The 12,153-nt window shown below is 38.2% G+C and overlaps 1 protein-coding gene across 2 annotated transcripts in view; it reads right to left on the reverse strand.

Moving 5' to 3' along the window:
* The window catches only part of mef2b (myocyte enhancer factor 2b), a 30,786-nt gene that overhangs the window by 16,567 nt on the left and 2,066 nt on the right, over positions 1–12,153 (reverse strand). For both annotated transcript variants that reach the window (XM_034180289.1, XM_034180290.1), the window contains exons 2-3: positions 2,841–2,906; positions 893–1,096 (exon numbers count right to left, since the gene is read on the reverse strand). In XM_034180289.1, coding sequence (XP_034036180.1) covers positions 893–1,096; positions 2,841–2,894 — 258 coding nt within the window. In that variant the 5' untranslated portion in view covers positions 2,895–2,906. The remainder of the gene's footprint in view (positions 1–892; positions 1,097–2,840; positions 2,907–12,153) is intronic.

Below are 12,153 nucleotides of genomic sequence, written 5' to 3' on the forward strand. Positions count from 1 at the left end.
TATCATGATGCGATTCTTCAGTAAAAATTTCATAATCATATATGAGAAATTGTGTGCTCCAGGCTGCTCACCAAGAAACAAACAAACACACAAACAAGCAGGGGCAAAAACATAACCCCCTCCAACTTTGTTGGTGGAGGTTAGGGCCCTGTCCCACTGGCGTTTAGGAGGATTTGCACATGAAATGAGGAGACAAAAGCTGAGCGTCCACAACAAAGGTGGGCGGAAATTACAAATGTCCCGGGATGGATCAGCGAATACATGAGGAAGAAAAGCGGATATAACAGGGAACAGAAGCGAAGGCGACCGCGGAGGCGCCCCCATGAGGGGCACAGCGGCCGTGATGCACTCGCTTCATCCGTGCCCACTCTGTCTGCATGCGCGACATACCATTTGCGACCGTGATGTGGCCGTGCTGGGCACGCGTCATATCTGTTTTGCACGCTGTTCTGGTCCGCCGACAAGCCGCGCCAACCCATCGGTTGCAGATATCAGCGGATGACAGGGGATATGGTTGGTTGTGTATGTCCTGCGTATGTCTTCAGTAGGTGTTCAGGCAGTGATGCAGATCTTGAGCGGCTCAAAAATCCTGCTGCGGACATGCGTGCCTCTGCGGATGATCACGGATGTGTTCGGATGGCGGCCGACTCATACAGGAATGTTTCATGGTTATTGCGGTTGTTTGGCGGATGTGGGCCACTTTTGTGCGCATTCCATCCGCAAATCCTCCTAAACGCCAGTGGGACAGGGCCCTAAGAATGAGTTGGCCACGAAACAAATAGACTTGCACTGTACACCATAGACTGTGTAGATTGTCAAAATAGGGCCCCAAGTGTTGACAGAAAATGATGGAGTTCTGAAACTTCATTTTAATATATTTGGTTTGTATCACCTCCAGGATGTCAGTGTTGGTGCGGCTCTCGTGGGGCTCGCTGTACTCCGTGTATTTGAGTAGCACTTTGTCCATGTCGGTGCTGGCGTACTGGAACAGACGGTTAGTGCTGTTGAAGATGATGAGTGCGATCTCACAGTCACACAGCACGCTCAGCTCATAGGCCTTCTTCATCAGCCCAAATTTACGCTTGGTGAAAGTCACCTGGTGACAAGAAAAATTAGACAAATAGCGCTCAGACGGCACAGCGGTGCCACATCCACTTTCTAAAGTATCAAGCATGAAGGAAAAACAGTCATGCACAGACCCTGAACTGAGAGTAGCTTATAAATATGAAAGTCATAATTTGATGAGGATACACATTTGTGAACTGTTGTGTACGTGGCAGACAGGTCTGTGGTGTATTACATAGGAATCAAAACAAAGTTGCTTTTAAAATGAAAAATAAAATGATTTTCCATGGCCATGCTGTTATTAAACAATTTTTTTTTCTGTTGTAATATTTAGACATGTGGTAAGACCCTTCGGCTGCTCCCTTGTTTTCACTCAGGGTCGCCACAGATTTTACACTGGACACAACTTCACGGCATGGGTGGGGTTTGAACCGGGAACCTTTCCCATGATAACCAAGTGCACAAACCACTTGCCCTGAGAGTCAGTCCACTTCACAGAGATGTGACGAAACCAGTTTGAAATAAAAAAAAAATGTTATTTTTGCTGTAACATTACAATTACTTAAACATAGATTAAATTTTGTTACTCTCATGTTTAAAAGTATGTTACCTACTAACAAATATGGTCATTGTTTTCTATCTATCTATCGTATCTATCTGTATTATTAATTGATAATTATTATAATGCAAAATGAATCAGTTCTATATTTTTGCATGTTAATCCTTACAATGCAGATATATGGAACAGATATGTTATTAATTGTGTATTTAGAAGATAAAATATCTGCAAAATTATTACCTTATTATTTAAAATTACTATTTAAAATGATTACCTTATGTTTAAATATCCTCAGTGTATTTTAAACAGACACATCACATCTTTTTCAAATCCTTAATTTATATTATATTACTGTATTTGTGAAAATTCTTATCTGTAAAGTCTAAAACAATAGTAAAAGTCAAATGAAGACAATGTGGCCCAGGAAAGGGAAGTCTGGGGTTCCCTGCTAGAGCTGTTGTCCCCGCGACCCGATCCCTGATAAGCGGTTGAAGAGGAGTGAGTGAGAAACAAAACATTATTATAAACAGTGTCATGTTGGAATTTTAACTGTATTGTACAGTTTTTGGTAATACGGTTTTTCTGTGTTTAAACAACAGTCATTTGTAAATTCTACAATGGTATATGATTATTTTAACATGTTTGTACAGTTGAGTTTTGTTCCACATTTTACAAATTATAGCTGTAAATTATTGTTGTTTTTCTTTTTACAGTTTTTTTTTATGGGCATGATTTTACAGAATTTCCCTGTTAATTTCACAGACTTTTTTTTTACATTGTGCACTTTGAATGTAGTGTAGTGTGACTGCAATTCGCCTTTAAAATACCAATTCCTGCCCTATGATGTAATAATGAAATGTGCTAGATTGACATGTTACTAAGGATACAACTTAAAAACTCACACTGGGACCTTCCATTTCATTTATGAATATCATGTTAGCAGAACATTTTGCCTTTGGCGAGCTTGCATGTCTGGTCGGATGTCATAAAAAAGTCATGCATTCACCTTAATCTGAGGAGTTTGATGCTGGCTCTGTGCGTTCACATGCAGCACACACGGTGCACAGTAACATGTTTAGTCTGACGCCTGTCATGTGCAGTTTATACAAGCATAAGATACTATGACATAATGTGCCTAATTCACTTTTTTTCATGCATGACAATATTTGGTTGACATAAATGTGGAAAGTAAAACAAAAATGAAATATGAACACACCTGTCTGTTCCTCTGGTCATGAATTCGAGAAATTTGTATTTTCTTTCTTCCCATTTTGTCTGACACCTGTGAAAGGAGATGCAAAAGTATTACTCCAACAGAACACATAATCATCAGGAGCATCAGCAAAGAAATGTCACTTGAAATGGTTAAAGTTCGGGTTTCATGACAGGAAAGAAAAGTACAAAATACAGCCTTTAAACCACAGTCATTTTAAATATTATATAAATACATAAGATTTTTTAAGAGAATATATTTTCATAGAAATTGATGAGTTGTCTTACATTTAAAATTTTTAAACATTTGTTTTACAACCAAAAAAGCATTTTTAAATAAATATCAATTATATAGCAAACCCAGTTTAAATATTAAAAGCTAGGGGAAAAAATGATTTCTTCATTGGTGTACTGTATGCTGCAAAGACAGTTGCCAATGATCAGTCAATATAAAAATGTTTGTAAAACACATCTGATCAAGTGCAGTAACACGTTTTTTAAACCTGAGGTCATCACTCAATTTACTTAGGAGATGTTCTCATTTGTCTGTTAGTTTGACTATGAGCAGGATAGTTAAAAAAATAGTGAATAGTCAGCAGATAGATAATGTTTCAGGAAATAAGTGACTCTGTTTTTGACGTGATCCATAATATATTCTGGGACTGAGATCCAGAAAACTGTTTGGCACAACAACATTTAGCTCATATCCTTGTGAGAACACGTTGATGAAATTTGCCAACCAGATAGTAGAAAATGTCCTCCAGAATGAGGGATTTTGAATTTGATCTGCAATATATTTTGGATCCAGTATCCAGAAGTATTCAGGAACATGTGGTCTTCATGGAGTTATGCGTCCTCTGAGTAGCTTTAAGTTTATATCTATTTTTAAATATTAGATATCTTTTTTCTTTCTTTTGAATTTTTTGCCAAAGTTAATGGGTCTGTGCTCAGCAAAAATAGAAAGTACCATTTTTCACAAGTTGATGTAAAAGATCCAAAACTACTTCTTTGTGCATTAAAGCTTTATTTGTTTGTTTGTGTTTTTTTTTCTCACAGATTTGTTAAAATCTGCGTTTACGAGTACTTCGTCTTTGCCAAGATTATCCATGCAGCTGTTCAGTAATCATGCTGTTTAATCAGCATTTGATATGTTACACCTCCCAGTTCGATGGATGATTGAGGAAAACTTTTTAACAAATTAGTGAAGAGAATTTGAGAGAAATAAACCTTTCATGGGCTTAGTGAATCACAGTGTTGCCTCACAGTGAGTAGGTCCTGGGTTTGAATCAGAACGTGTCCTTTCAGGTCCCCCCTTCACTCCTTAAATGACTAAGCAGGTTCAGAAAATTTGAATGAATTTGAGAAAAATAAAACTTTTGTGTGCATTAAAGATATGATATATATATAAAACTTAAATGCATGAAACATGCAACAAAAACAGTATTGCATTGATATTTTTTTGTATCTGTCAAAAGTCCGCTATCACGTCTCCTCATGTGTCTAATTCCGGTGGGAAAATGTCCTCTGTTGGGTTTAAACAACTGAAGTCTCTCCTGTCTTCCCTTGTTGAGAGCAGAGTATTTTATTTTTACCACCATGAGGCGATGCCGTCTAAAGTTAGAGCGGTTTTTACCAGGCAAACAGTCCACACAATCTGACACCCCCACTGTCTGGGTTACCCCTGGGCCAGCCGTGCCGTGCTCGGCTGCACCGCGCGGCCTCTAGAGACAGGGTTAAAAATACAGTCCTTTGCTGCTTTTTAATAACTGAAACCAAACAAGTCAAAGGAAAACGGCGTGTTCTTGAAAGATATCTAAGGCAGAAAGACACCCACTCCTCTCTCAGGCAGAACCAGGTCAGAAAAAAGGGACAGAGGCCAAAACCTCACATGGATTGCTGTTTGGCTGCAAATGGCCCTTTTTGACATTCTCCCTTGTTTGTTTTGTGTTTTAGAGATAGGGTTAGTGATTTAGTGATTTAGAGGGTTTTGGTGGTGTTCCTACACAGGAGCTGTGAAGCCACAGTTTCAGCGATGCTCTTTGCATCTTCAGTACCAACGACAAGCACTCTTCAAACCGTGTCTGAATTATCTGCTGACTTTTCTGACAGTTTTCTTCAAATCCCTTCAGAGCTTTCCCTGGATTTTTCCCCTCAGTATTGGCCACCGATTGATGTTTTCTATTTTTAGTTGCCTTCTCCCCGATGATGGTATGTGCGCGGATGTGGTGCCTGAGTTCCCATGACCCTCAAAGTGCCCGCTGTCCCTCAAGTCAAACTTGGCACACGAGCGATTTGGGGGCATTTGTGGAGGAATTCACCTCATTACCTTATAAAGCCCAATGATGACCACTGTAAAGAATATTCTGTACAGACATGATGTACCGTCACATCCTTCTGTAACGCTGCAAAGTACAGACATCACCGTGTGCAAATCTGAATTAAAGCTAAACAAAATGAAAGTCATCAGCGGGACAATGTGTTGTCTTTTTCGTGACAGCGTCATGACATCACTTCAATATTTAATAGTGGCACAGATAATATCGATTTTACAGCAAAATCATACAAATGCTGGTACAAGCACCAAATTTGCCTTGATGATTCCCAACATCGTACTTAACAAATCTGGTTCATTGGCCACTTGAAAATCCAAGGTGACACCCATTTTCCAAGATGGCTACCAAAATGACCTACCGCAAAATTACTTTTTGCATTGAAATGTTCCTATCACAATGCATCTGTTTAACAGCATCAGTGAAATCCAAGATGGTGCCAAATTTTGCAATGGATGCTAAATCAACCCCCAAATCATTTTTTTCCCCTCACAAAAATGACTTTACTTATTTGATTTGTGTGTTCTTGCTGTCTAAGTGTAGGTTTTCAGGCATGCTGGATTTAAATTTTTCATGTTCCAAGAACAATATGGCACTCTATGTGGCATAAATTGTCACTTGTCCATGTTACCTGCAGATATTAAATATATCACACAATGCTAAAGTACCCTTGGCTGTATGGGCATGTAATCAATGAAAGAGTGTGTCGAAAGAATGTGACCCTTTAACCATTTAGAATAGGTCAAGGTTAGCTATCTTTGAACTTGCTCAAGGTCTGTGTCCCAAGAATGCTCCATGTGAATTTGAAGACTTTGGCAGTAATAAGAATGGACTTACGCTGAGCACAGACAGACAGACAGACGGTTGCGAAGTCTTCACAATACCCAATGGCCATATTTTGGCTTTGGGTAAAAATTGCAACACAATATATTGAATGTGTAAAGCATTTTAATAGGCCTACATGCAGTAGTTTCAAGAGATGAAGTCAGTTTCAGCATTTTATCCGGATATTCCACTGTTAAAGGAGATTTTTTTTAATGAAAGACGTGCGGACAGGTCCGCGCGTCGGGACGCAGCCGGCGTGGTGCGGCGGCACAGGAAAAACACCTCCGTGTTGATAACCATTTGTAAAATCCAGGCGGCTTTTGGTGGCTTTCAGTGGATTGAGTATATGAGAAATTGTTTAACAGCTGGACATGTTCCAACTTGTCCTTAAGGCTTCCAACAGAGGTTTTTCCTGTGGCGGAGCGTCGCGGCGGCTGCGAGCCGACGCTGCAATCCGTCCGCACGTCTTTCATTAAAAAAAATCTCCTTTAACAGTGGAATATCCGGATAAAATGCTGAAACTGACTTCTTCTGAAACTTCTCTGTTCTCTCACGACGTCCTGGATCAATAGAGCCTGAAATGTGGAGGTTTTCAGCTTGAAACAGGCTGACGACGGCGCCTGGGAGCGCTGCACGACGTCTCGCTCCGTGGGAAGTCCTTAAAGCGACAGTATCACCTCAAAATCTCTCATCAGCCGTTAAAATTTTCACCGAAAACCAGCTTAATTTTTCAAACCGTGTCCACTTCGATGTGTCTCACAGGTTTAGAAAAAATTTTGATCAAACAAAGCGCCAGTCTCACAGCAACTTCTCAGACAAAGGAATTCCGACGAGGGGCTGGACGACTCCTCCCACAAGGAGTGCTCACAGGCGAATGACGTCACCGACAGGCGTGGAAAAACTCACGCATGCGCACGAGGGTTCAAGCATGTCTGATGTAAAAACATATGAATGAAATCCATATAGTTTTTGAAAAAAATAAAAAGGACCTATACTTTATTGACAGACCTCGTATGTTAGGTGCTTTGTGTCTGTACAAAGTATATTAATATGAGGAGTTCTGGAAAAAAAAAATGTCTGTTTAGAATTGAGTCAGCTAAATGTCAACAAGATAAAACCAATTCTGCATTTCATTACATTTTCACACCATGTGACAAAATACATGAAGGTTTTTTGCATTAAAGTTTATACTGTAAAACTCACAGAATTTTCTGAAAAGGTATTTCCATATTTTTTACTGTATTTTATTTTTATTTTCACAGAATTATTCTGACAATCATAGCTACTGTTTTTTATCTTTTAAAAACAAAGGAATTTTATTTATTTATTTATTTGACAGTGTTGGTCACACGCATATTCCTGAAAATGTGTCTATATTTTTTTACTTGACCTCAGTTTTGACCAGTCTGCTCCAAATGTTAACAGTCTTGACTGACTCACCCGAGGAATATTCCTGCTAAGTTTGGTAAATATTTTCTCACCCCTTTCCTGAGTTATTTTGTACAATGACAGACACGCACTCTGCGCTCATGCATAGGATACAAACGAATCAGTCTAACACCTAATCAGTGGGCTCCTGCAGCTAACAGCCGGGTCACACAATTTGTTTTTCACATTAAGTCAAGTTAGTGGTGAGAAGCAAGGGAAGTGGGCATATGCTCTAAATCATCCAGAAAGATCTTTATCTCCGGCTTTTACAAACAGTTCCTCTCCCGTCAGATAACGACTAAACTACGACCATCACAGCCACTGAAATAAATATAACTTCACCTTCAACACTCAAAAAAACAACAAAAAAAAAACAACATGAGTGTTGTTGGTTTTTATGTTACATGAACGCAAGTCTAACATGTAGCTTCTACAATACAGAATCAAGTTCTATGGGTGAAGACATTCAAATCATGTAGTTTTAATATAACATGCAACAACTTAAAATTTAACTTCCTCAGTGAACATAATGAAATTATGGAAAGTATTTCACCCAAGTAAAATGCGTTAACTTAGCCAGAAATAATTTTGCTGAGTAACCTAAATGTACATTTGTTGGGTCAACATGATGAATTTGTGTTACTGTTACTTAATTACCATTGGTCAGGCCAAGTAGATTTGTAAGGGTAAATGTAACAACAACAACAAAGAAAAACAGTAAGTCCCTTTGGCTGCTTGGTTGTTTACACTCAGGGTCGCCACAGCAAATCTGAGATGAAGCTGCATAAATTGTGCTGATCCAACACAGAAAAGTTAAGGTGACATGTGAATGTATTATTTTAAAAATAGTTGTAACTACTTACAGGGCAGGGGTGGTGGCCAAGTGGTTAGTGCACTTGGTTTCAGTGTGAAAGGTTCCCATTTCAAACCCCACCCCTGCCACATTTCTCCATGTAATGTGAAGTTGTGTCAGGAAAGGCATCTGGTGTAAAACCTGTGCCAGTTCATCATGCAGATCCACCTAAGATTTGCTGTGGCAACCCTGAGTGCAAACAAGGGAGAAGCTGAAGGGACTTACATTTTATTTTTGTTACATTTACCCTTATAAATCTAGTTGGCCTAAACCATGGAAAGTGAGTAACAGTAACGCAAATTCATCATGTTGACCCAAAATTTTACATTTAGGTCTACATTTACCTTTTCAAATCTAGTGGGCCTGAACCATGGTAATTGAGTAACAGTAACCCAAATTCATAATGTTGACCCAACTAATTTACATTTAGTTCTACATTTACCTTTTCGAATCTAGTTGACCTGAACCATGGTAACTGAGTAGCAGTAATGCAAATTCATCATGTTGACCCAACTAATTTACATTTAGGTCTACATTTACCTTTTCAAATCTAGTTGGCCTGAACCATGGTAATTGAGTAACAGTAACACAAATTCATCATGTTGACCCAACTAATTTACAATTAGGTCTACATTTACCTTTTCAAATCTAGTTGGCCTGAACCATGGTAATTAGGTGACAGTAATGCAAATTTATCATGTTGACCCAACAAATTTACACGTAGGTCATTCAGCAAAATTGTTTTTGGCTAGGGTAACGCATTTTACTTGTGTGGAAATACTTTAAATAATTATTTTGTGTTCACTGAGCAAGTTATTTTTTTGGAGTGAATCATATGGTGAGGATTCTGACTTGTACCTTTATCTGATTTAGCAAGTTTGTTGGGGAATTAATGGCCAAAATGTGCATGAAAACTGCATACAAGAAGTGCAGTAGAAGTGCATCCAAAATTAAACCACTGTATCCAATAATAGTGCAATAGTTGCACCAACACACATTTACCCCTGAGACTCGTGCTGCTTTGGGGAAAGACTTCGCCTCCCCGAGGTAAGGGAGTGGAAAAAACTCAACATAGACATATAGCAGGTTACACATAGTAATCCTGTTCTGGGACCTTCCCAGTAATAACTGGGAACTCACAGAGAGAACAAACTCACACATCAACAAATGTGATCATTTTAATAAGGTTAAATGATTTTTTTTCCCTCTTTCTCCTTTTTTTTTAATATAAATATTCTTGCAACAGCTCATGAGAAAATGTAGGGCATTTGTCGAGTGGGGTTTCTGCTTTGGTGGTTTTGTCACCATGACTCACTGGGAGCACGATGGCTTCATTAATGCTACAAACACAGAGTAAATGTGAGCACCTATTAGAAAAATAACTCTAACAGAACTGTAGAATCACATTTTGTACATTTATTAGCATTGATGGCTCTCGGCAGACAGGATTTAGGCTTTTAGTACCGCCAAAGCTTTGTGATGTCATAAGGCAACAATGCTAAAGAGATAAAAGTATTAACATTTTCACAAAGAATGCAATAATACACAAATAATGAATGTTTATGCAGTGGTAGAATATTTACAATCGAACTAATGTAAATATTCTTACCACTGCATGAATGGAAAACATTCATTATTTGTTTTATGTGACACCCAGACAGATCTGTGTCATATGATATTTTACTTAGAATTAGACAGGCTTTTCTTCTACAGGAAGCTGTGGGGAAGAGACGACTCTGTGTCCGCACAGAAGTTCATGCCTCCTGGCAGGTGATCCGCCATCACACGGCTGAGTTCAGCGAGAGCCGCTGGGGACTGAAGCGGTGTGTGTGGAAGCACACGCTGCAAATCGAAATCAAAAATCCTACACACCCAAAATAACAACATGGTGATCAAAAGTACTTTGGAAGGTCAGTCAAACTGTCTTACCTACTCAAAATGATTACTGTCATTAAAAAAGTTATTTATGTTAATATTTTATAATATGGGGATATTTTTTGTTCCTCTTACAAATGTCTCCCATCACAAACTAAAGATTTCTATTTTGTCACTAAATTATTCTTTAATATTATTACTCAAAAAGATAAATACAAGCGTATCACTAGCACGCATACTGGGCCTTTGTAGATGTTTTCACAGGAGGTACAGTAATTGACTTTCCTTCATATTTTTGAGTCTGAAAATCAATGCGTGCATTTCTGCAACATAACACCCACCATGGGGTTACTTTATACAACCCCTGGCAAAAATTATGGAATCACCGGCCTCGGAGGATGTTCATTCAGTTGTTTAATTTTGTAGAAAAAAAGCAGATCACAGACATGACACAAAACTAAAGTAATTTCAAATGGCAACTTTCTGGCTTTAAGAAACACTATAAGAAATCAAGAAAAAAAGATTGTGGCAGTCAGTAACGGTTACTTTTTTAGACCAAGCAGAGGAAAAAAATATGGAATCACTCAATTCTGAGGAATAAATTATGGAATCACCCTGTAAATTTTCATCCCCAAAACTAACACCTCCACTAACTAACTCCAAGATCCATGGGCACGCTGAAATGGAGCAAAGAATGATCTTTGTCATATCTGAGTAATGATGCCACTCTTTTTGGTGAAACAGTGGAGTAAATGTATTTGCTATTAATTTGAAGAAAAATTAACATATTGTGTAGATTTAATCAGTAAAAGTTCACAATACACACTTTGAGAGAAAATAGGCAAATTATTACCACCGCAAATGACAGGGACACTGGATTATCAGACTGACTTTATAAGATATATAAATAAACTAGCTTCCAATTCCACAAAATTTTACCTTGGAAAAAATTTTCAAGGTCAAAGTCCTATTAGAAGTGGCTTTTCATGAGCTAAATTAAATGTGATCAAATGTCAGGAGCATGTATTTAGTTCATGCACTTGAATCAAAGTTTTTTTGTGGTGTTGTCAGGTTTTTCTGACTGATAACTGGAAGACAAACAGGCATAAAACCTCCATTCAATGTTGGTGGTGTAGGTAAATCCATAACAGAAAAATGAGAGTGATTGAGGCACTTTTGATTGAGATATAATACACCAAATGGGCCTTTCAATAATAAATTCAAATATCCACAAAATCTACAATCCAAATCAGATCTGGTTCAAACTTTGTCAGGTGATAGTGAGTGACAGTCTGTACCTCACTTTCAAACATGAGAGTGGTTGGGGCACATTTGTTTAAGATATAATGTAAAACAGACATTAAATTGGGTTTTCAATGATAAATTTAAATGGCCACAAAATCTGTAATCTGGGTCAGATAGAGGATACCATCCTACCATGAGCGCAATTTGGTGGGGGATAGGGGGACATGTCCCCCACACCTTTTCAACCAGGGGGGACAGAATATGGTATGTCCCCCCCCCCCACCTTCTGACATATATGTGTGTACTTAAAATATGCTATGCCAGTCTTATGTGCAAAACCATGTCAGAATAGTATCTTTGTTTCTGCAAGTTTGTATTTTTGACTTGTTTACAACACCTGTTTCTTGTTTGTCACATTCGGAATTTTCTGGGACTGCATTTGCCCAAATTTGAAACCAAAAATAGTTGCCTCTAGGGACTAGTGTCTAAACATAAGTATCAATGGACCATATGCTAATTTACTAAATTCTGAAAGTTAGAAAAGGAAATCAGAAAAGCTATCTGGGACCTCAGAAAGCCCATCTGCAATTATTGCTTGATCTCCAAAATCAGTCTATGCAAGCAAAATTATGTTCAGTATGAGTGTTGTCATTAGCGCCACTTCGAAAATTAAATTCATGACAAGTAATTTATCCTGAACTTATGAGCTGTTGTTTTTTCAAATTTATTCAAAAACAAATCTTGAGAAAAAAACAGTATGC

This window comes from Thalassophryne amazonica, chromosome 10 (assembly GCF_902500255.1).
Source record: "Thalassophryne amazonica chromosome 10, fThaAma1.1, whole genome shotgun sequence".
Taxonomy (NCBI): Eukaryota; Metazoa; Chordata; class Actinopteri; order Batrachoidiformes; family Batrachoididae; genus Thalassophryne; species Thalassophryne amazonica.